Genomic DNA, 21,654 nt, shown 5'->3' with positions numbered 1-21,654 from the left:
AGTGCTGCTCCCTGTAGGGCCACCAAGTTTAATTGAGAACCATGTCAAAGGCAGGTGCTGAAGCCAACTACCTTTTCAGTAGCACATTCCCCATCCTCATAAATATGAATTGTGGACAGAAATTAAATCAGTGAGGCTGGTAAAGGGAACAGAATGATTTCCGGCTCTCCGGGCCTCACCCTGAATTCCTGTGAAGACACTACTAAACTCAATAGGTCAATGTTGGAAGGAAATGAATTCTCACAGTTTCTGACCAAGCACTTCTCTCACAGAACAGGAACTGGGCCATTATGAACCTCCTTAGCAGGGGGCTCATAATAATTTAATTGGAGGGGAATCAGAGAGTCACTTCTTGAAAATGACTCCAATTTTTTTCAGAGGATGCTAAGTCAAATAAACATGTGACACATACCACCTATAAGACTTTTATAAATCCTTTCTCATAAAGAGAAGCAGGATATTGTTGCAATCTAAAAAGCATCCTGTAGGATATCAGCTCCTTGAGGCCATGGATTTTAAATTTTTAAAATATTCTTTAAAAAATAGTTCATATTTTTGGTCTTCCTAACTAGTGCCTACCATGGAAACTTATAAGCAAATACGCACTTATTAAGTATTTGTTTAACTTAAATGAGTCATTTTAGATGCCTAAACTCTTATTAACCAATTGACTAATATGGAAATTCAGATATTCACTGTGAAAATGAGGGTCCACTTGGGAACAGTTAAACCTTTGTCTCATTGGAACTCTCATGTATCTCATCTTTAATACAAGGACTTCTAATCTGGAATCCTGTAGATAGTTTTCAGGGTGTTCCTGAAGATGAATGGGTAAAATATACATACATATATATATATACACATATATATATGTACATATATATTTATATATTTTTATTAATATCCAACTGAATTTAGTATTTCCTTTCATTATGATTAAAAAAAAATCTATCCCGAGAAGGATCCAGAGGCTTCATTAGACTACCAAAGAGGTCTACAATATGCAAAAAAAAAAGTTAAGAATCCCTGATTTAATGGCTTAACTTAGTTTTAATTGGATGTATTTCATTGTTCATTTCTCTCTACATAGAAAAATATCCCAAATCCTTTATCTCTTAAGTTCCCCTTTCTTTTTGGCAGGAAAGGTCTTTGCTTAGTGTCATGGCAGTGAAAATAATATTCTTTCTTGTATCTAAATACCTTAAAAGTTAAGGGAGTTTTTGTTCTTCAGTTTAACAAATAACCCCATTCATTCTTGCCCTAATCCTCCCCCCCTCGCCCCACCCTGTGCCAAGATGCTCTAGTACCTTAAGTGAAATTAGTGTTTCACCCACCCTGCCCATCCCCAAGCATAGATACTTAGCAATGAATGGCTGTCTGAGAAATATTTCTGAGTGGCAAGCTTCTGCACCTCTAACAACCACGAAGCCATTTTGGGGGGGAAGATTCCAACCCCAGCAACTTGGTGTTTGTCATCCAATGCCAGTCAAAATTGACACATGAAACAATAAGTGGTTAGGGTGATTATACTTTTAACAGCTCTTTACTACAGGTTGATTATAAAAACCAGCGTTAATGTAGAGACCTTTGTGTGTAATAATATTCTAATTGCAGGAACAAAGCATGCGAAACCAAAATCTGTCTCAAATCCATGAATTGGGGAGGAAAAATAAAATAAAAAGGTGAGGAAGCTAACCCCAACCCATGTACTAGGGTGGGTGGGAGAAGGCAGTGTGGTACAGAAAATCTGGAATCAGAGGACCAAGTTCAAAGCCTGCTTCTAACACTGACTATTTGTATGACCTTGGCCTAATCACTTTGCCTCTCAGTCTGAGTTTCCTCATTTGTCAAATGAAAAGATTGGACTAGATGACCTAAAAGGTCTGTTCCAGCTAGTTCTAGAGCTACAAGTCTAAGATCCTATGACTTGAGCAAGGTCCCCTGGGGAAACCAAATCCTTGGTTCAAAGGGCGCCTGGCGTCTTCTTGCAATCAGGCTTGTCAAGAGAGTCCCCCATAATTTTGTTTTGTTTTTATTTGAACCATGTGCATGTCTACATCACAGCCTCAGGCAGCAGTGGTGGCATGAAATCCACAAAGTGAAATGCTCCCAGTTGGGAAATCCAGTGACAGTGAGGCATAGAGGCATCCTTCACCTCACGTGGATATGATTGGAGTGTAGGGTTGGGAAGGAGATATAATATATTTCTTTCTTTTTCCTTTTTTTTTTTTTCCCACACAGTGGAAACATTAATGCTGGATTTAAAACAGTGCATCATCTAAAATATCCTTCCAATTTCTTTCTTTCTTTTTGGTTGATGACTATTTTCCATCTTCTTCCTTAGGGCTTGCTTCACAGTCTGGTCTTGGATGCAGGAATCTTGCCAAGGGGCACCTGGGAACACATAAGCCAAGCTTCTATTTCCGGTCACGGTGACACGGAAACCTGATTCCCCCAAGAGAACTGCCTGCTGAAAGGGAGGGGATCAGCCAGTGCGTGAATCTGCTCAGAGGAAAGGGATAGAGGCAGCAGCAAATCTGACAGGAGGTGGGGTGAGGGGTCGCCCCAAACGCTGAGCAGCATCCTGCCACTGTGGCCATTCATTGTTTGTCCGAGTCACTGAGGTTCACAGACATGCAGCGGCATTGCTTTACCTTCTGAATCTTTTTGTGTCTGAAAGGAGGGACCTGCCCCGGGCACTCTAGCTCTACCAGTACAGAAGTGACCCGGTGGGGCTTACAGAAGGCACAAGACTGGAAGGACTCTTCATTCTTCTTCACGTGCCGAGGGATGTAGAAGGAATTGCACTGGCCATAACAAAAGCGGTTGAGGATGGTCTTGCTCTTGCAACCGTCTTCACTGATTATCTGCCTCAGAGGTTGGGTCTTACACCAGTCACTCTTCAGATATTTGCGCTCAGTGACGACTAAGGCTTCCTGGCTAGAAGCCAGCACTTCTTTCATCTGAAGATGCCACCTTCCGGAGTTGTTGCTGCTGCTGTCCTTGTAGGGGGATGGTATGGCTCCTGGGGGCCGGTTCTTCCGGGTTTCAGACACCTTCACCAGCATTGCCACCAGGAACAAGGAGAGAGAAAGTTTCCAAAACATCCTGTGATGGGAAAAGAGTGAAAAGCATTGATTAGAAAAGACAGGAAGGGACATGATGCATACTTCCATCATAACCTCTGTAGAGTTCAATGAAAAGCAGCAAGACCTTTCAGAGAAATTGTTCAGGAGATAAGAGAATAGACTTGGAGGACTACACTAACATTGGAAAGGGAAGCTTGATTTTCTCAATCACTTAGTAAATAAGAACTTAAGTATATGCCAAGCACTATGTTGAATATGTTAGAGATTTAATGAAAGGCAGAAATAGTCCCTACTTTCAAGGAGGTCACATGCTAATAGAGTAGACAACATGGCAATAACTATGTTTGTATACGATTTCTACAGGACATGTTGGAGGTGATCTCAGAAGGAAATCACTAACACTAACGAGGAGTGGGAAAATTTCTTGCAGAAGGTGGAATTTTAATTGAGATATGAAAGAAGACAAGAGGTACAAGTTAGGAGAAAGAGAATCCTAAGAAAGGGAAAATCTCAGAGTTCCTCAGGCAAATTCACTTCATTGCATCTATTAATTGTTATAGATGCCATTGAACAAGGAAGCATTGATAGAAGGTTGACTGCTGGCAGAACAATTTAAAAATTCTAATGTTCTAGAAACTATTACATAAAGGAAAATGAACATGTTCCAATAACTGAAAAAATTAGAGCACTTAACTACTCTCAGGATTTAGTGCACGGTCTTGTACAAATCAACCTCTATGCACCTCACTTTTCTCACCTATAAAGTCAACTAATAATATATTTAGAAATTACCTTAAAGTTTTAATTAAATATAAATTATTGATTGTTGTTGCTATAGTCCTGGTCATCACTTCCATTTCCTTCCACAAATAGAAGCATCTAATTATTATTGTTATCTTCTAAAGTAGTTATTAAGTATAATCATATATGCTGCACTATTCTGGGTGCTACACGAGGTTAATGGTGCTCTTGTTCTTCAGAAGCGATTAAGGAAGATGCAGGGCCTAGACATGCTTGAAGAAACTGGTTGGGGGCAAGGGCACATATGTTTAGAATGAAGAGGAGAAGGTTAGGATCATGGACCTGGATTTCATAAGTCATCTAGCCCAAACCTTCTCATTTTACAAATGAGGAAACTGAGGTTAGATAATTTGTCCAAGTTCAGTCACTTAATCCTGTTTGCTTCAGCTTCCTCAACTGTAAAACCAACTGGAGAAGGAAATGGCCAAGCACTCCAGGAATCCCACATGGGTTCACAAAGAGTCAGACATGACTAAAGTGACTGAAACACAACAAAATGTGGCAGCCTGGATACAAACTGGTCATGCAGTGAAGGCAAGGGAAAACAAGCAGGCAGTCAGGATAGTTTACATGCTGCACTGACAATACATAAAGTAGTATTATGAGACCTAGAGAACAGCACGAAAGGCACATGGTATAGACCACCTGTCTCAGAAGATTTGTGGAGGGACAGTGACAAAGGGAGGGCATAGATAGGTCATCATCTGTAGCACTAGAGGGATTGCCCACATGATGCACATGATGGGAAAATAGAGATGGTGAAATACTGAGGTGGAGACTGGATTGATAAGAATAGAGGCAGCAAAGGAGAATGAAGGCAGCATTAACAGTTAGGAGGCTATTACAGCAGTCCAGGCAAGAGGCCATGAAGACCTGAGACAGGGAAGTAGTTTTTCAAGGAGAGAGAAGCTGACAGGTATGCGAAATGTACTGAGGTGGAATCAACAGGATTTAGCAATGTATTTGATATGGTGGTGATATTGGTAACATAAAGGAAACTGATAGACAAATGATTGGTCTCCCAGGAATGTTTGAAATAGCTATTATCCAGAATAGTGAGGATGCTTTTTTCTGCCTTCACGTCTTGAATTCAGCTGTTTTCTGGAGAAACTCATAAATAAATTCTGCTAGTTTTATTAACTCTCCTGCTGGTCTTACAATGCTGTCAATCAGCAGGGGACCCAGGGCCATAAAGGCAGATGGCCTAAGCAGGCTGGGATGGACAAAGGCGCTTGTGCAAACAGAAAGACCTTGGAGTTCTTTCATCCTGACAGTTGCCTTTAGTTCAGGCTATTTAACTACCACAGAGAGGATTGGACAGTACCAAAGTTGCCTTGCCTCTGAAATCAGACTGCCCAGAGTAAAGGAAGCACCTTTCAAGGCTTTGTAATTGTAGTCATTTAAAACATTATCCACCATCAGGAAGTGTCATAGCCCAAGGCAAAAGTCCCCAGGAGCCAGGGACAGTGAGGCAATTCTGATTGTAACCTCTAGGAAAGGAAACAAGAACACTGAGTCATCATTCCTTGACAGGTGTGTATTTCTAGGGATCTCTTTCTTTCCAGAAAATACTGTTGCAACTATGAGATAAATCTTTTGGCTAACAGCTAGGAGAGTAGGAGTGTCTATGGCTTCTCTGCTCTGACATGAAAGAATAAATAAAGTATTTATTAAGGACTTACTATGGGCACATCACTGTGCTAAGCACTAGGGATACAAATAGAAAAGTAAGACAATCTCTTGCTTTCAAGCAGCTCATCATCTAATAGGAAGAAAACCAATAAGGAAGGTTTCAGCTCCAAGGTCCCATGGTCCATGTAAGGCAGCAAAGTAGGTGTTAATGCCTACCAAGTCTTCTTTAGTGTCATTTCAACTGATAAAATGATATCAATCACTGATAATGAATCATTTTACACTGATAATGAATCATCTTGGCTTATGTGATGGTTATGGACCTTCTTCTAGTACTTTGCACTAAGCTTCTTCTGTGCCATATTGCTTCTTTGTCCGATGAACCTAATTCCTCATTCTAAGTCCTCATTTCTCTAGACTTGAATGTATCTGTGTTTTGCTCTTACTAGCATTTATATAGTGTTTTTAAGTGTTGCAAAATACTCTAAATATATCTAAATATATTATCCTCAAAATAAACTTTAGAGGTTGGTGCTATTATTAATCTCCACTTAATACATGAGAAAATTGAGGTAGATATGATTTGATTTGAGCAGTGTAATACAATTAGGAAGTATTTGAGGCAGGATTTGAACTCATCTTTCTGATTCCTACATAGAAGTGTTCATCAAAAAGTGTCTCATGTTGGGAGCAGCTAGGTGGATCAGTGGATAAAGAGCCAGGCTTAGAGACTGGACGTTCCAGTTTCAAATCTGCCCTTAGATACTTCCTAACTATGTGACTCTGGGCAAGACTCAATTGCCTAACCCTGATATTCTTCTGCCTTGGAACCATGACTTAGTATTAATTATAGGACATAAGAGAATAGTTTTATGGGGAAAAGTGTCCCATGTTGTACCCCATTTTGAATTGCACCAAGTTTACTGCCCATCTTGCCTGGTTTCTTCTCTGTTTCAATCTCTCTTAGACAACCAAAAATGCTTGCTTGTGAATGGCAATGTTCATTATTCACATTTTCGGAATCACTTTGGCAACGAGAGGAGAGATATTTACTAAGCATCACCTCTCTCTGAAGGAAAAGAGAGAAAAAGGACATAGAATTTAAATCCTGAGTTTGGGGGTGCTAAGGCTAGCTGAAAAGGAATAGGTGAGCTTAACTTTTTCTTATAGAAATAAAAATAGCAGGACATACAAAATGAGAAATATTAATTATAAATTTATATGATGTAGTGAGAAAGGCAGGAAGTTATTAGTGGTAGGCAAGTTCCTAGTGGAATGACCAGGGTATCCTGTATGACTCAAGAGAAAGAATTGCAAAAATTTATTCATCTACTTTTTCAAGTGACACTGCCCCAGTGGAATGGGGAGTGTCACTTCCCTAAAGGAGAGATTTGATCTCTCCTTGGAAAAATGAGATTATGTTTCCTAAAAGAGCTTCCAGCCACATAAGAATCAAACCCATACAATATCCTTCTATTTCTGAATATCAGATGAACCATCACACTAGTATCTCTCACCTATTGCTGTTGTTATTTTTGAAATAACAGAATGTTAGGAGCAGAGGAATCCTATATATATATATATGTATATATATATATATATATACACACATATGTATAAATATATGCATGCACATCTGTCCTATCTATCTATCATCTATCTATCTATCTATCTATCTATCTATCTATCTATCTATCTATCNTCTATCTATCATCTATCTATCTATCTATCTATCTATCTATCTATCTATCTATCTATCTCTTTCACACATGACTAAGTAGAGGAAAGTGAGAAATGGGCTTCTAAGCAGGATATGATGACATGCATCAGAAGAAGGAGGTCAGAGAAAAATTTCTACTCTTCCATCTGCCCAATTTTGTGACCTTCTATGAGTCACTTCTCTGCTTCTTGGTTTTCTCCTCTGTAAAAGAGTGCTAATGGTACTTGCTACCAGCTTATTCTAAGGGGATATGAGGAATGTGGTATTGAATCCTGGGGTAATCTAAGAACTCTCTGGGGAGAAAAAAATGTCCTTAGTTTTATTTGAAGCAAGGATAACAATGGTGGTAAATTCTCTAAGACTTTTTTTGTTATGGGACATTGTTTTCTGGAGCTGTTGGGCTGTCTAATTTTTTCCAAAAAAGAGTTTCTTAGGATCTTGCCTGAGAATATAATGCTGTTGAAATAAGAGGGGTGGCGGGGGTGGGGGGGAAACTATCCTCTACCAATGTACTCCTTTTTCCTCTAGTATTAGTCTTTGTGCTGAAGACAAGCTTTTGAACAACTATTTCCACTTGGCCTGGAGCAGACAGAGATTTTTCTACATTTGTATATGTAAAAATTATAGAGGCCTGTTTAAAATGCTTTCCACAAAATCAAAAACATCCTACCCATGCACCCTGTCTGACCCACACGGTATGCTCACTGCTTCACGCTGCATTTGCTTTGTATATAGTGTGACCAGTCGTGGAGATGGTGATAAACCAAGGAGTGGCAGAACCATTTCCCCTTTGTACTTTCTCTGCTATACATGAAGAATTCTTTGCCTTGCCTCTTTTTTTTGGTTCAGCACACCCCAGTAAAGTTGACCTTCGTGTCCTTCAAAGCAACTTGCAAGAAAAAAAAAATCTAGTGATTTTATCCACTACCCAACAGCTGTGAACCTTTCTGATAGGTTTTAAAAGATAATAGTATATTATAGGAGACAGCTGTGGTGTCATAGAAAGATCACAGGCTTGGGAGTCAGAAAGGCGTAGGTTCAAATCTCACTTCTAGGATTAATTGCCTACATGAATGTGGAAATAATAATTTTCACCCATATTTCTGTAGCACTTTTGTCATAACATGCCTGTGAGACCGGTAATGTGGCCATTATTATTTCAATTTCATAGATGAGGGCACCAACCCTTAGAGAGAAGGTACTTAATAAAGCTTTCATATAGTTGGTATGTGAACTAGAAGAGACTGGAACCACAATCCTTTGATTTTAAATTTAGTGCCCTTTCCAGTAAACTACATAAGCTTCATTACCTTTCATGAATTTGGAGCTGCCAATCTAACCCTGTCATATTACAGATGTGATAACAAACCCCGAAAGACGAAAAGACACAGTTAAGGTCATATACTGAATAGATGACACTGAATAAAGGACTGAAATATGCTAAGTTCCATTTACACATCAATAAAGTAGGAATGATTATATCTGCCCTTAGCTACTTCTCAGGCTTGTTTGGAAGATCAATTAAAGAATATGCATGCAAGGCTCCATATGCCTTAAAACACTATGCAAAATGGATTTTCATATTTTTGCTATCTATGTGTTTGGAAAAGACAAACTAAAAATCATGTGTCCCCAGTCACTTTTCCCTCAAACAAGACTTAACTGTCAGAATCCAAAGACTCTTTTCTTATTCACCACTTATTGGTCTCTTTAAACACTATTTTCATGCCATAGACATAACTATTTTTTGGAAAAGAGATCAAGTTTTAATTCCCCAGTTCCCAAAAACATAGTTACAACTTTAACATTAAGAAGAATCCTATAACAAAAATGAAATTAAACTCTTGATCCTGATCTAATATGTCCATATACTGATTTCAATCAAAATTAAGGCCCAGTTTGACTGGTTTATGGATTAAATGAATATCAATAGACTCACTGATTAACGAAGTAAGGAGGATATCATCACAGATGCTTTGAGCTAGTTCTGAGTTAGTTTCAGAGGCCAAAGTGAATATGAAAGTAGCCTAAAGAAACATGGCTATAAATGACTATGATTACATTGATCAATTACAGTTTGCATGGAAGGTGAATGAGAGATCCTAATGCAAGAGGGAAAAGTTGGATTTACAACAGGTTAAAAGGTGGAAGAGGTAGAATAGCATGAAATATTAGGAAAACAACAATGAAGAAATCTAGAAACCAGATTTTTTTTATTTTTGAGGGGGTGAGAAAGATGATGTAAAATATTTGGGTATGGATAAACAAGAGTAAAAACAAAAGTAATATTGCCACTTTTCAAAGCTACAGGCTACATAAAGAACAAGAAAATAGATGAGCAGTTTTGAAAAAGATCATAAACATGGCACCAAAGCATGGTTTCAAGATGATGGAGATCTTCAGTTACTCAGTCATTTGATGGCTCTCTCTGGTTTTCTCTCTCTCCCTTTTATGCTCAAAGTAGAGCAGCCAATGATGTCTTGAACTACATTCATGATAATTTCATTCTTCAAAAGGTGGAAAAAAACCAACAAAGAGAAATTATATTATAGATCTGATTTATGTGCAAAAGATGAAATTGATTGTTGGGACGGAAATGGTGTAAATCTCAGAGCCATATAATCTCTCTACTTTAGAATTTGAAATCAAGGAAAAGAGGACTATGAATAATTTAACTTGTAACCTAAATTTGAGAAGGGCAGATTACAAAGTGTTCAGAGAAGGGATAATTTTGATCTGATAGACAAGACAGTCAAACTCTATAGGGAAAGTAGAAAGAAGGGATAGGAAACTCAAGAATTCAATAAGGTAGTCACTTGGTAGAATTATCTAAAGAAATTAAGGGAAATGACAGATCAACTTTGACTCCATCTTCTTTATTCACTATATATTTATATATTCACTAAGGTAAATAGTATTAATACAAAAACACACTATGAGCAGAATCTCCTGGAAACCATGCCCCTCAGGTTCTAAAGTAACAGTCTTTGATGGTGAGTAAATGTAATAGCTAACCCTTATATTATATCTACTATGTTCCTGGCACTGTGCTAAGCACTTTACAATTATTATCTTATTTGATTCTCAGAACAACCCTGTCATTATTATCACCATTTTATAGATGAGGACACTGAGGCAGACAGAAACTATATGACATGCCCAGGGTGACACTGCCAGTGAGTGTCAGAGACTGTATTTGAACTTTTGTCTTCCTGATTCCCATCCTATTATGCCACCTATCTGCCTTGAATCTAGTCCACCATATCTAGCTGGCTCTAGGAAAGAATATGATTATGATCCTCTCCATCTATCTCCCTAGACCACATCGCTACCTTCCTTGATGACATGCATAAATTCTCTTTCTCTTGCTTTTCACTTTGTGATATAGGCACACTAATCAAATAAATACTAATCAATATTACTGAAATGGCATGTCAATCAACTGATCAACTGATCAAGTGAACATCTGTCACCCCCCAAAAAACAAAGCTCCCTTCCATCATCAATATCCATCTATATGTTTTCTCCTTCTATTTAAACATATTTGTCTTGAGGACGGTGATTATTTCTGTTTTTTATTTCTATTTCCACCAATTATAGCAGCATCTGGTACATAATAAGTGCTTAATAAGTGCTTTCTATTTCTTTTTGAAAGAATATATAGGTCTATAAGAATTATCAGGAGGGCTAAAACTCAAAAAGAGCTAAGGCTGGTGGAAAGCTAAACAAAATAGGTGTTTTTATGCTTGTTTCAATTTGGGAAAGAGAAGACATTCAAGAAAGGGTTAGTACCACTGCTAGGGAGTGGATTTATATAGTCACTGAAAACAAAGAAAATACAAAGCTGCTGTGAAGTGATTTTGTTTTTATTTTCTCTGATGAAGAGGATGATCTTTGGATTGGAAAGGGTAGAACAAAAATGACTAGTAGGTACCCAAGATAAGCAAGGAGAGTAAGAAAGCATTTTGTTCAAGTTCAAGTTGCTTGGCCTAGATCACTCACCTCCTCCGGTAGTGAAAGAACTGACTGATGTAATAGGAGAGTGATCTTTAAAATATCCTGGAGAAAAGTATTATAAAACAGTGCATATCCTTTGACCCAATAATAGCACTACTATGTCTGTATCCCAAAGAGATAAAAAAATTGGAAAAGGGCTTATTTGTATGGAAATATTTATAGTAGACCTTTTTGTGGTAGAAAAGAATTGGAAATTGTGGGGATGCCCAACAGCTTGGTAATGGCTGAACAAGTAGTGGTGTATGATTGTGACAGAATACTATTGCACTGCAAGAAATGAAGAGCAGTATGATTTCAGAAAAAAACTTAAGAAGACTTGCAGTAACTCATACAAAATGAAGTGAGCAAAACCAAGACAACACTATATGCAGTAACTTCAGTATTGTAAGGATGATGAACTGTGAAAGACAGCCACTCTGATCAAGACAGTGATCTAAAAAAATTCCAAAGGACCCATGATGAAAAATGCTATCCCATCTCCAGAGGGAGAACTGGTCTGAATTTAAAGTATACTCTTTTGCACTTTATTTTTCTTTTTGTATATATTCTTTTCTTTTTTCTACATTAACCAGGTAATTCCTTCCCTCTCTTCTCTCCTCCCATTAGAGAAGGCATCATTTGACAAAAAGATATATGTATATATAAAACTATGTTTTCCTTATTTCTATTTATCAGTTTTTTCTCTGGAGGTAAACACACACAAGTCATTCTTCAAACAATATTTCTATTGTATATAATGTTCTCTTGGTTCTATTTTGTTTCATTTTTCATAATTTCAGGTAGGTCTTCCCATGTTTTTTATCTTAATTAACTTACTTTTTATAGCACAGTAATATTCTGTTACATTCATATCCCCAACCTGTTTAACATGTGTTTTCTTTTTCAACATGGAAAATAAATATATTTTGTGTAACTTCACATGTATAATCAATAGCATATTGCTTGCCTTCTCAATAAGCAGGGTAAGGGCAAAAAGGATGGAGAGGTAGGAATTCAATTATTCAATTTTTTTAAGTGAATGTTTACAAATTTTTAATTTAATTGGGTAATACTTAGTGGAATAAATTTAAATATATTTCAAAAAAGACAGTAGAGAGTGGGGAAAGGCCTATAGAAATGGAGAAGGGCAAATAACTGCCCCAATATTTTTTAAAGGTTCTAAAGAATGGATTCTGCAATCTATAAAATAAAGCCTTTGATTGTCGGCCAATTATAGAATGAACAATTCAAAAGGGAGAAAGGGACAAGTGATTATTAAGCACTTACTATGTGTCAGTGTGCCATGAATTTTGCAAATATTTTGTCATTTGTTCCAATTTTATAAAATGATTTCAAAGAAATGGGTGGTTCATATCTAGAAAAGAAAGCCTTGATCACAAAGAAGCATGGCTTCATTAAGAACAGGTTGGTCTGACGTAGCTGCCTTCAAATATTTGAAGGGCTGTCTTGTGGAAGAGGAATATATTTACTTGTACTTCTGAGCTCTAGAGAGCAGAGCTAGGAGCAAAGTGTGGACATTTGGTGGGGGAAAGACAAATATAGGCTAGATTTAAACAAAAACTTACCTAATATTAGAGCTACTCAAAAGTAAAATGAATTGTGTAGGGAGGTACTAGGTTTCACTCACTTGATGTCTTTAAATAAAATGGATAATCATTTCTCAGTGGTTTTGAGGGCATTATTTTTCTGGCACAAGCTATTCTAGGGGATACCCCAGGCCTTTTGGAATTAAAATTGCGTTTTGAGATTGGATCCCATGAAGATAACACCCAGGATATTTCAATTGCTTGAGATTAATCCATACTTCTAGGCACATAAAATATTATATCAGAGTCTTTGGCTCCAATTCAGTCTTACTGACATTAGTAGGACAGGTGATGACCTAGGTCCAGTAAAGAACACATACATTGAGAATCATTGTAGATTTTTGAAGCCTAGATCCCTAATCTGCAAACAGATTTGGAGTACAGATGGTATGCACATGAACTACCTATCTATAGAAGAACCAATTCCAGACATTTAAAAAAAAGATGGAAAAAAAGTGAGTTTTTCATCCTTTTCAACTTTTAATTTCTGTGGCTAGGAAGACCAGTGGAAATGGTGTAGATATATGCAATTAGCCCTCTATCCTTATCCTATTCTGTTGTGTTTCTAGAGATACTGAAGTCACTACAGAGCTTACATACAGACTCAGCACTGCTAACATGAAGAAAATGAGAAAATCTATTTCTATTGGAAAGAATGTTGTGCTTAGTGAAACATACTTGTTCAAATTTAAATTATTTTTCCTTAGAATTACAATTTGGCCATTGCTTCCTACTTATTATCCCTTCAAAAATCTCTAAATTTTATATTACTATCCTACCTGCATTTATCTTTTACCATGCCCAATTTATTATTTGTCTTTAAGACAAAGACTATGAATTGGCTAATTGTACTTCACCAAGAAGAATATAATTATGCAATCTTCTTGACATGCATGGATCAATTCTCCACATCACCCTTGTGTAAACAATAAAAATACCTTAGTACTGAATTATTCTTTGACATATCTGTGCCTCCTGTTGTCAGAACTGCCATCTATTGAAATTCATATATATTTTGCTGAAGAAAAAATTGAATTTATCATGAAATTAGCATGGTGCTCATCATAGAAGTAACTGATTAAAACAGGAAGCTGTCTAATGGTGTATTTATTCTTAATACTAGGTACATTCATCAGTTGTTCACCTTTTCCTATTACTCCTTTCCCAAAAAGAGCTCTTTTCATTTCCTTGGATCCTAGGTGCTGTGGTAATATGATGAGGTTTTCTTGCCCACTTCAACTGAATTGTCCTAGAAGTAAGAGTGCTAGTTACTGCTCTGGCTCTTTCATTTTGGGAAATTAGACCAATACACATTTTTTAAACCCTTACCTTCCATCTTGGAGTCAATACTGTGTATTGGCTCCAAGGCAGAAGAGTGGTAAGGGCTAGGCATTGGGGGTTAAGTGACTTGCCCAGAGACACACAGCTGGGAAGTGTCTGAGGTCAAATTTGAACCTAGGACCTCCCTTCTCTAGGCCTGGCTCTAAATCTACTGAGCTACCCAGCTTCCCCCACTAATACACATTTTAAAAAGTGATTAGTAATGGTGATCAGCTCTTGTACTATTTAAGTCCATCCTCATACAGTTCACACTTCAAGTTCAAACTTTTTTAATTTAAATTTTTGATTTTGAATATTTTCCCATAGTTACATGTTTCATGTTCTTTCCCTCTCCCCCAAATCCCCCAAGCTCCCATAGGCGATGCACAATTCCACTGGGTTTTACACGTATCATTGATCAAGACCTAATTCCATGTTATTGATAGTTGGACTAGGTATTGCTTAACATCTACGTCCCCAATAATATCCCTATCAGCCCATGTGTTCAAGCAGTTGTTTTTCCCCTGTGTTTCTACTCCACAGTTTTTCCTCTGAATGTGACTAGTTTCCCTTCTCATAGGTCCCTCAGCCTTGCTCTGGATCCTTGTATTGCTGCTAGTAGAGAAGTCTGTTATGTTCTATTGTACCACAGTGTATCAGTCTCTGTGTACAATGTTTTCCTGGTTCTGCTCCTTTCACTCTGCATCAATTCCTGGAGGTCTTTCCAGTTCACATGGAATTCCTGCAGTTCATTATTCCTTTGAGCACAATAGTATTCCATCACCAGCAGATACCACAAGGAAATGACAAAGTCTTTCTTATGATTACATCTAATTATTTATCTTCCAGCTATCAAGAATTCTGTTCTAAGTCTGGTCCCCTTCCTGGGGAGTAAGAGTTTTGAAATTCTAGTTTGGTAATCTGGAAAATGATCATCTGAAGCACATCCAAGGGAGGATTAGTCAAACCCAGTATGTTTCAAAGAGCCTAGATAAATAAAATGCAAACACAACAATCCTGTTTCTGATGAGGTTTTAAGGTTGTGATCAAAACTATCATTCGATAGAACATTCAATATATAATATCAAGCATAATCTCATGTAATCCAATATGTTTCACTAAAGAAACTGCAATTAGACAAAGCTCGTTGATGTCAAGGAATGAACTAGAAAACAGGTTTCTAGATTTGATATTCTCACCTTAGACTTATCAAAGAGAATCTGAAATCACAATCCATGTTCTCAGGAGGATTCCTTTACAATAAAATTTACAAAAAAATTTTTTTTGTAATTTTGTAAAATTCCTTTACAAAAAAATTCCTTTACAATAAAAAGAAATTGCGGGCAGATAGATGTCTCAGTGTATTGAAAACCAGGCAGGAAGTCCTAAGTTCAAATCTGGCCTCAGATACTTCCTAGCTGTGTAACCCCGGGCAAGTCACTTCACCCCCATTGGCTAGCCCTTACCATTCTTCTGCCTTGGAACCAATTCTAAGACAAGTGGCAAAAGGTATTTTAAAAAAAATAAACAGAATTTTAGCCTCAAAATGTCTCAAAGCTTAACCCACCAATGCTTCTAGTAAAGTAATATGTTAACACCTTGTTAAGTGGAATTGGCTCTGGCTTTAACATGCTTAGTTACTAAATAGTTCCCTATTTCCTGCTGGTAATACAAGTAGGAGGAGTTTCTTTCCTACTTAATTATTGTAACTGGGTTTCTTGAAAATATTAGGACCAGTACTTTCACTTACCACAACAACAATTTTAGACACCACTGCATCTGTTAGCATTAATATCTGGAATAAATTGTAAAGAATCACAGATAACCCTGAAGTTGAAAAGCCACACAGGCTAGAACTGTCTCTTCTTGATTTTATGTAGAAATCATGAAGTTTAGAAAATGGGCATCACGGTAGATATTTGTAGGTAAGGGGTCAACCACATTTGCTGTGGTTGCGAAGTGAAAAGATTATATTAGTCACATTATTTTTTTCAAATAGTTTGTCCTAATATTGGAATGAAATAGGAATAATTCCCCAGTTCATTAGAATTAAATAGAAAGATATTCACTGGGACTTGTAATGTTACATAGGCTTTTTGACATGGTGTAAATATTTCTAAACACAATGGATTATTGCATCTTTATCATTTTATTTTATTTTTGACAACTGGAAAAACAATGGATTTTAATTCATCAGACAGGTGTTCAATTCCAAGCTCTATAACTTAGTCAGTCTGTGAAGGAAATAAAGATAAACACCATGGCTTTTCCAAATATTTTCATTCTTTCTCAAAACTCTCATAGCTTCCATCCCTCCCCACATATCCTTTGAACTGAAATCCTCATTACACATTTCACTGAAAAAACACAGAGGATTCCATTTTCTCCCGTCTTGCCCATCTCATATTCCTCAGACATCTTCCCCTACTATCTAGTCCTTTACACATGTCACAGGAAGAGGTGGCCTTTCTTCTCGAACAAGTGATCTGACATATCTCTATCTCAGGCAGATTGTCATCCCCACTCACACTACAACTTTTTACATCTTTCTGAGAATACTGGCTGCTTTCCTGTTGCCTACAAAGATATTTAGCTCTCCCCTAGCCTCAAAACAGAATAGAACAAAACAAAAACCCTATCTATTACCCTATATCATACCTCCCTTACATGACTAAACTAATTGAGAAGGCCATCTGCATTCTGTGCTTCTACTTCCTTTCATCTCACTCTTGTTATTTTTCTCCAGTCTAGCTTTAGACTTCATTATTGTCCAGTCACCAGTGAACTCTTAATCCGTAAATGTAATGGCAGATACTCAATCTTCAGACTTTATCTCTCTGTAGCTTTTGACACTGTCACCGATTCATTTTGGTCCTCTCTTCTCTCTCCTGTTTCTCCAACTTTTTGACCACTTCCCTTTGCTGGATCTTCATGTAGGTCCTTTCTGCTAACCATGGATGTTCCCCATGTTATTGTCCTGGACTCTCTTTTTTTCTCCTTTTACACTACTAGCTTTGGTGATCTCATCAGCTCCTAAGAATTCAATCAAAGGTAATCTCTACACAAATGATTCTTAGATCCATTTATCTAGCCCTGATCCTTTTCCTGATCTTCAGACTTCAACTTCTTGTTAGATATCTCAAACTGAATTTAGTATATCCAAAACTGAACTGTCTCTTTTCACTCAAAGCCTTCCCTCTTCCTAACTTTTCTTTCACTGTTGATGATACCATTATCCTTCCTAGGCTTCCAACCTAGCTTTCATCTTCAACTCCTCACTATATCTCACCTCCTATATCCAGTTGCAAAGTTTTATCAGTTCTATCACATAACATTTCTGTTATATGCACTCATCTCTTCTGACACTATCACCATTCTGGTGCAGGCCCATAATATCTCATACCTGGATTATTTACTGCAATAGCCTTCTGTTTGTTCTCCTTGCCTCAAGTTTCTCCCTGCTTCAGTCCATCCTCCACTCAGTTATGTGTAATTAGAATTTTGTACCCTAGGACTCCATCTCCCAGAATTCCTCTTTCATCCTCACGTTGTGCCCTTACGTTTCGTAGATAAAAATTTCTGTAACTCTGCTCTCTCACTTCTTCTCCCGCTTTTGCGGTCTGGAGAAGTGCTCTTTACTCACGGTTTTACTTTCCTCTATTTCGAGTGATTATTAATAAATCTTATAAAATATAATATTTGGGGTTATTAGATATTAATTTTAATATTATAGTTATCAAAGTAGTTTTCCTAAAGCACAAGTCTGATCATGTCACCTTACTATCCAATTATCTTTAGGGGATTCCCACTCCCTCTGTGAGAAAATTGCTCTTGAGATGGCTCCCAACTCACTTTTGGAAGAAACTAGGGATTGGTAGAGGAGAAAGTGAGAAAGATGAGTATCCCGTGCATGAAGAATATTGATGCAAGGATGTAGATGTGGGAAATTATGTATGGAGAATAACAAGCAGGCCAGTTGGCTAAAACACAAAGTAGTGGTAACAATAAATAATAATGACAAAAGAATAATGGCTAACATGTACAAAGGGCCTATTATGTGTAAGGCACAGTGCTAAGTACTTTACCAACAATGCATTTGATCCTCACAATAACCTTTTGAAGTAAATGCTAACATTAACCTCATTTTTCCCAGGTGGCTGTGTAGTAAAAAGATTAGAGTAAGAGAGATGAGGAACAGAGAAACAGTTAGAAAGCCACTGGAATTGTGGAAAAGAACGCTACCCACATTCAGAGGAAAAACTACAGGAGTGGAAACAGAAGAAAAACAACTGCTTGAACACATGAGTTGAGGTGGACATGATTGGGGATGTAGACTCGAAACTACCACACCAATGCAACTATCAACAATTTGGAAATAGGTCTTGATCAATGACACATGTTAAAACCAGTGGAAATACACATCAGCCATTGGGAAGGGGGGAGCTGGGGAGGTGAAGGGGAAAGTAAGAGCATGAATTATGTAACCATGTTAACTTTTCTAAAAAATAAATATTAATAAATGTTAAAAAAAAAGAAAGAAAGCCACTGGAATAATCCAAATGAGAATTGATGAAAGCCTCTTCTAGGGAAACAGCCATATAAGTGTAAAATAGCGGATGGGTGATAGGCATATTGCAGAGGTGGAATTGGGGTCAAGGAGAGAAAAGAACTCCAAAGGTGAAGGCCTAGAAGACTAGAAGAATGGTGAGGCTCTTAATTTTTTTAAAAATGGGAAAATTTAGAGAAGAGATATGTCTTGGGATAAAGAGAATGTTTTATTTTGGATGTATAGAATTTAAGATATCTATGAGATCCTCAAGGCAATGACATCCAGCATGCTGTTGGTGATGTGAACAATTCTACACAGATCAGGAGAGATAAGATCCCTGGGAGAGGATGTAGAGAGAGTAGAGTATTAAGGACAGAACCTTGGGAGATATCCACATTTATGAAGTGGAAGACACTCAGCAAAATATTTCCAATTGCCTACTCAGTCTAGGATGATCATTTGAAGTGAATTTCTCCCCTTGTAGAGCTTTATTAAAAACATTCATCCTAAGATAGCTTACTTTTAATTAAGGTATAAAACTGATACAGAATGCCAACAACAATCAATAGATCTTTTTGTTCCTAATTGTTTTGTTCCTGATTGTTGGCCTTGATCTTTCATCTTGTTTTTTCTTCTAGTATTTAAGTCATTTTAGATTTCTTCGGTTCTGATCTACATTTTGCCCTGATCTCTGCTTCTTTCTCATCAGCCATCTGGGTCCTGACCTAGTCCAAGGTACTTTTCTGCCTAACTGAACCAACATAAATACCTTACAGCTTCAATATGGTGTTGTTTTTATTTTTATTTATGGTAATCAAAGTGACATCATCTGCTATCTACTCTCATCTGAAATATCAGTTAGCCAATTCCTATTTTTCACAAATCTTCAATTATCCTAATTATCCAATTTTTTGAGGTCTTATTCTGAAGGAGACTGATAAAACAGCCACAATACAAAGGAAATGGTTTTCTGGGATGCAAAGCAACAAACACAGTAATGTCACCCTAAGGTTCAGAAGAAAATAAAGTAGGTGGGAAGATACATATGTAAGAAGGTGTGACTCTACCCTTGCATTAAAAGGTTCTGGAAAAAATTAATACACATCCTCAAATACATAGCATACGATCAGAAATTACATAAGGCACTGTAGACAACAGCATAATGTTTAAGAGAGCTTTGGGAGATAGTGTGTGCCAGGAGCCATGCAGTGAAGGCACTGCTTCACAGCTGACATATACATAGGGGACCATCTGGAATGTGTGAGGAAAAAGCTTCTCTGCCTTGGAAAGTGTAGCAGAATGAATTAAATTGTTTTTGCATGTGATACACTTATTGACTGCCTATGATATGCATATTCACCAATCCCTAGTGTATACTGAATCCCCTTTCTCTAATCTAAATAAAATGCTTTGCAAGCCTTAAAGGATCATATAAATTCTGTTATTAATCCTAATTATTATTTCCACTGAACAAACTAAATTTTAAAATATTGAAAATGATGTAAACTATTCTCTTTTTTGAGGGGGAAAGCATGGGCAGGAGCCTGGTCAGCATAGTACGATGGCTCATACCTGTAATCCCTGCTTATGAGGAGGGCTAAGGATGGGAGATCTCCTGAGATCAAGAATTCTGAGCTGTGGTGAGCCAAATTCAGCATTAATATGATGAGCTCTGGGATAGGGAGGCCATCAGCCTTGTCCCTATTGTCCTATCCCACCCCAATCAAGTTGGAATTGGACATGTGAAGGACTTGCACCATATCTTAAAAGAATACAAATACACATAAAAAATGGAAAAAAATCAATTCCATATATTCTCTCTAGATGACATTTGTTTTTCCTTTGTATTTGCCATTTTGATATAATTTTGATATAATTCGAATAATTTCTAGTTTAATATTATAAGATTAGTTTATTTTATTTGGATATGCTTTAAGTAAACATAATAAAAAATCTATAACATATAGTATAATATGAATACAAGAAATGACACATTCCTTTAGAAAAACTTGTTGAAAGTATCTGCCATATGAGAATATCTGCCATATTCTCTCTACTATCTTCAGTCTAAGATGTAGGGAAGGGAGAATTATCACGATGTGTGTATCTTAACTGGCTTTCCCTGGCAACCTTAATTGTTTTTGCTCCCACTCTATAAGGAACAATGACTCATCTAGTTACATGGCAATCAGTGACAATTAATTGTAATTTATGATATTTTCCTTCCTTACTCTTTCTTTTCTCTTCCTCATTGTTTAGTGAAAAAGACTGCATTAACTAGTTTTCTAACAAAAATTCAAGGGAAAAGGGAGGATTTGCAAGTGATTAAAGTGTGCTAATTTAGATTTAAGATTTTCTTTCCTCCCAACATTTATATAAATATCCTTAGTTTGGCCAATAGTACTATTTGGATAATTCAAATACTGTAAAAATATCTAATATTCATGAAGTCAGTCCAGGTCCCAGTTATAGTCTTTAATTAAGAGAATTCTTCATGTTCTTCATAGCTTTTGACATAGCTGTGTGTGAAACACACAGGACAGGTATTCAGTCCAACCATAGAGGCTAGTAAGAAAAGAATTAGGGGCAGCTGGGTAGCTCAGTGGATAGAGAGCCAGGCCAAGAGATGGGAGGTCCTGGGTTCAAATCTGTCTTCAGATGCTTCCCAATTGTGTGACCTAGGTCAAGTAACTTAATCCTAATTGTCTATCCCTTTCTATTCTTCACCCTTGGAAACAATACTTAGTATCAATTTTAAGACAGAAGGTAAGGTAGGAATTAAAGAAGGAAAGAAGGGAGGGGAGTAGAAAGGGAGGAGGTAGAAAGGAGGGAGTGAGGAGGGAGGGAAGAAAGAGGTAAGGGAGGGAAGGAAGGAAGGAAGGAAGGAAGGAAGGAAGGAAGGAAGGAAGGAAGGAAAGAAGGAAGGAAGGAAGGGAGGGA

At 37.2% G+C, this 21,654-nt stretch overlaps 1 protein-coding gene across 1 annotated transcript; it reads right to left on the bottom strand.

Annotated features, from left to right (window-relative positions):
• Positions 1-1,977: 1,977 nt before the first annotated feature.
• On the bottom strand, positions 1,978-3,107 carry GREM2 (gremlin 2, DAN family BMP antagonist). Its single transcript, XM_044674452.1, has one exon. The coding sequence runs from the start codon at positions 3,105-3,107 to the stop codon at positions 2,601-2,603; it is 507 nt and encodes a 168-aa protein (XP_044530387.1). The 3' UTR covers positions 1,978-2,600.
• Between the last annotated feature and the right edge of the window lie 18,547 nt (positions 3,108-21,654).

This window comes from Gracilinanus agilis, chromosome 4 (assembly GCF_016433145.1).
Source record: "Gracilinanus agilis isolate LMUSP501 chromosome 4, AgileGrace, whole genome shotgun sequence".
Classification (NCBI taxonomy): domain Eukaryota; kingdom Metazoa; phylum Chordata; class Mammalia; order Didelphimorphia; family Didelphidae; genus Gracilinanus; species Gracilinanus agilis.
Note: the sequence above shows the minus strand (reverse complement) of the source record. Positions and strands in the feature narration are given on the sequence as shown.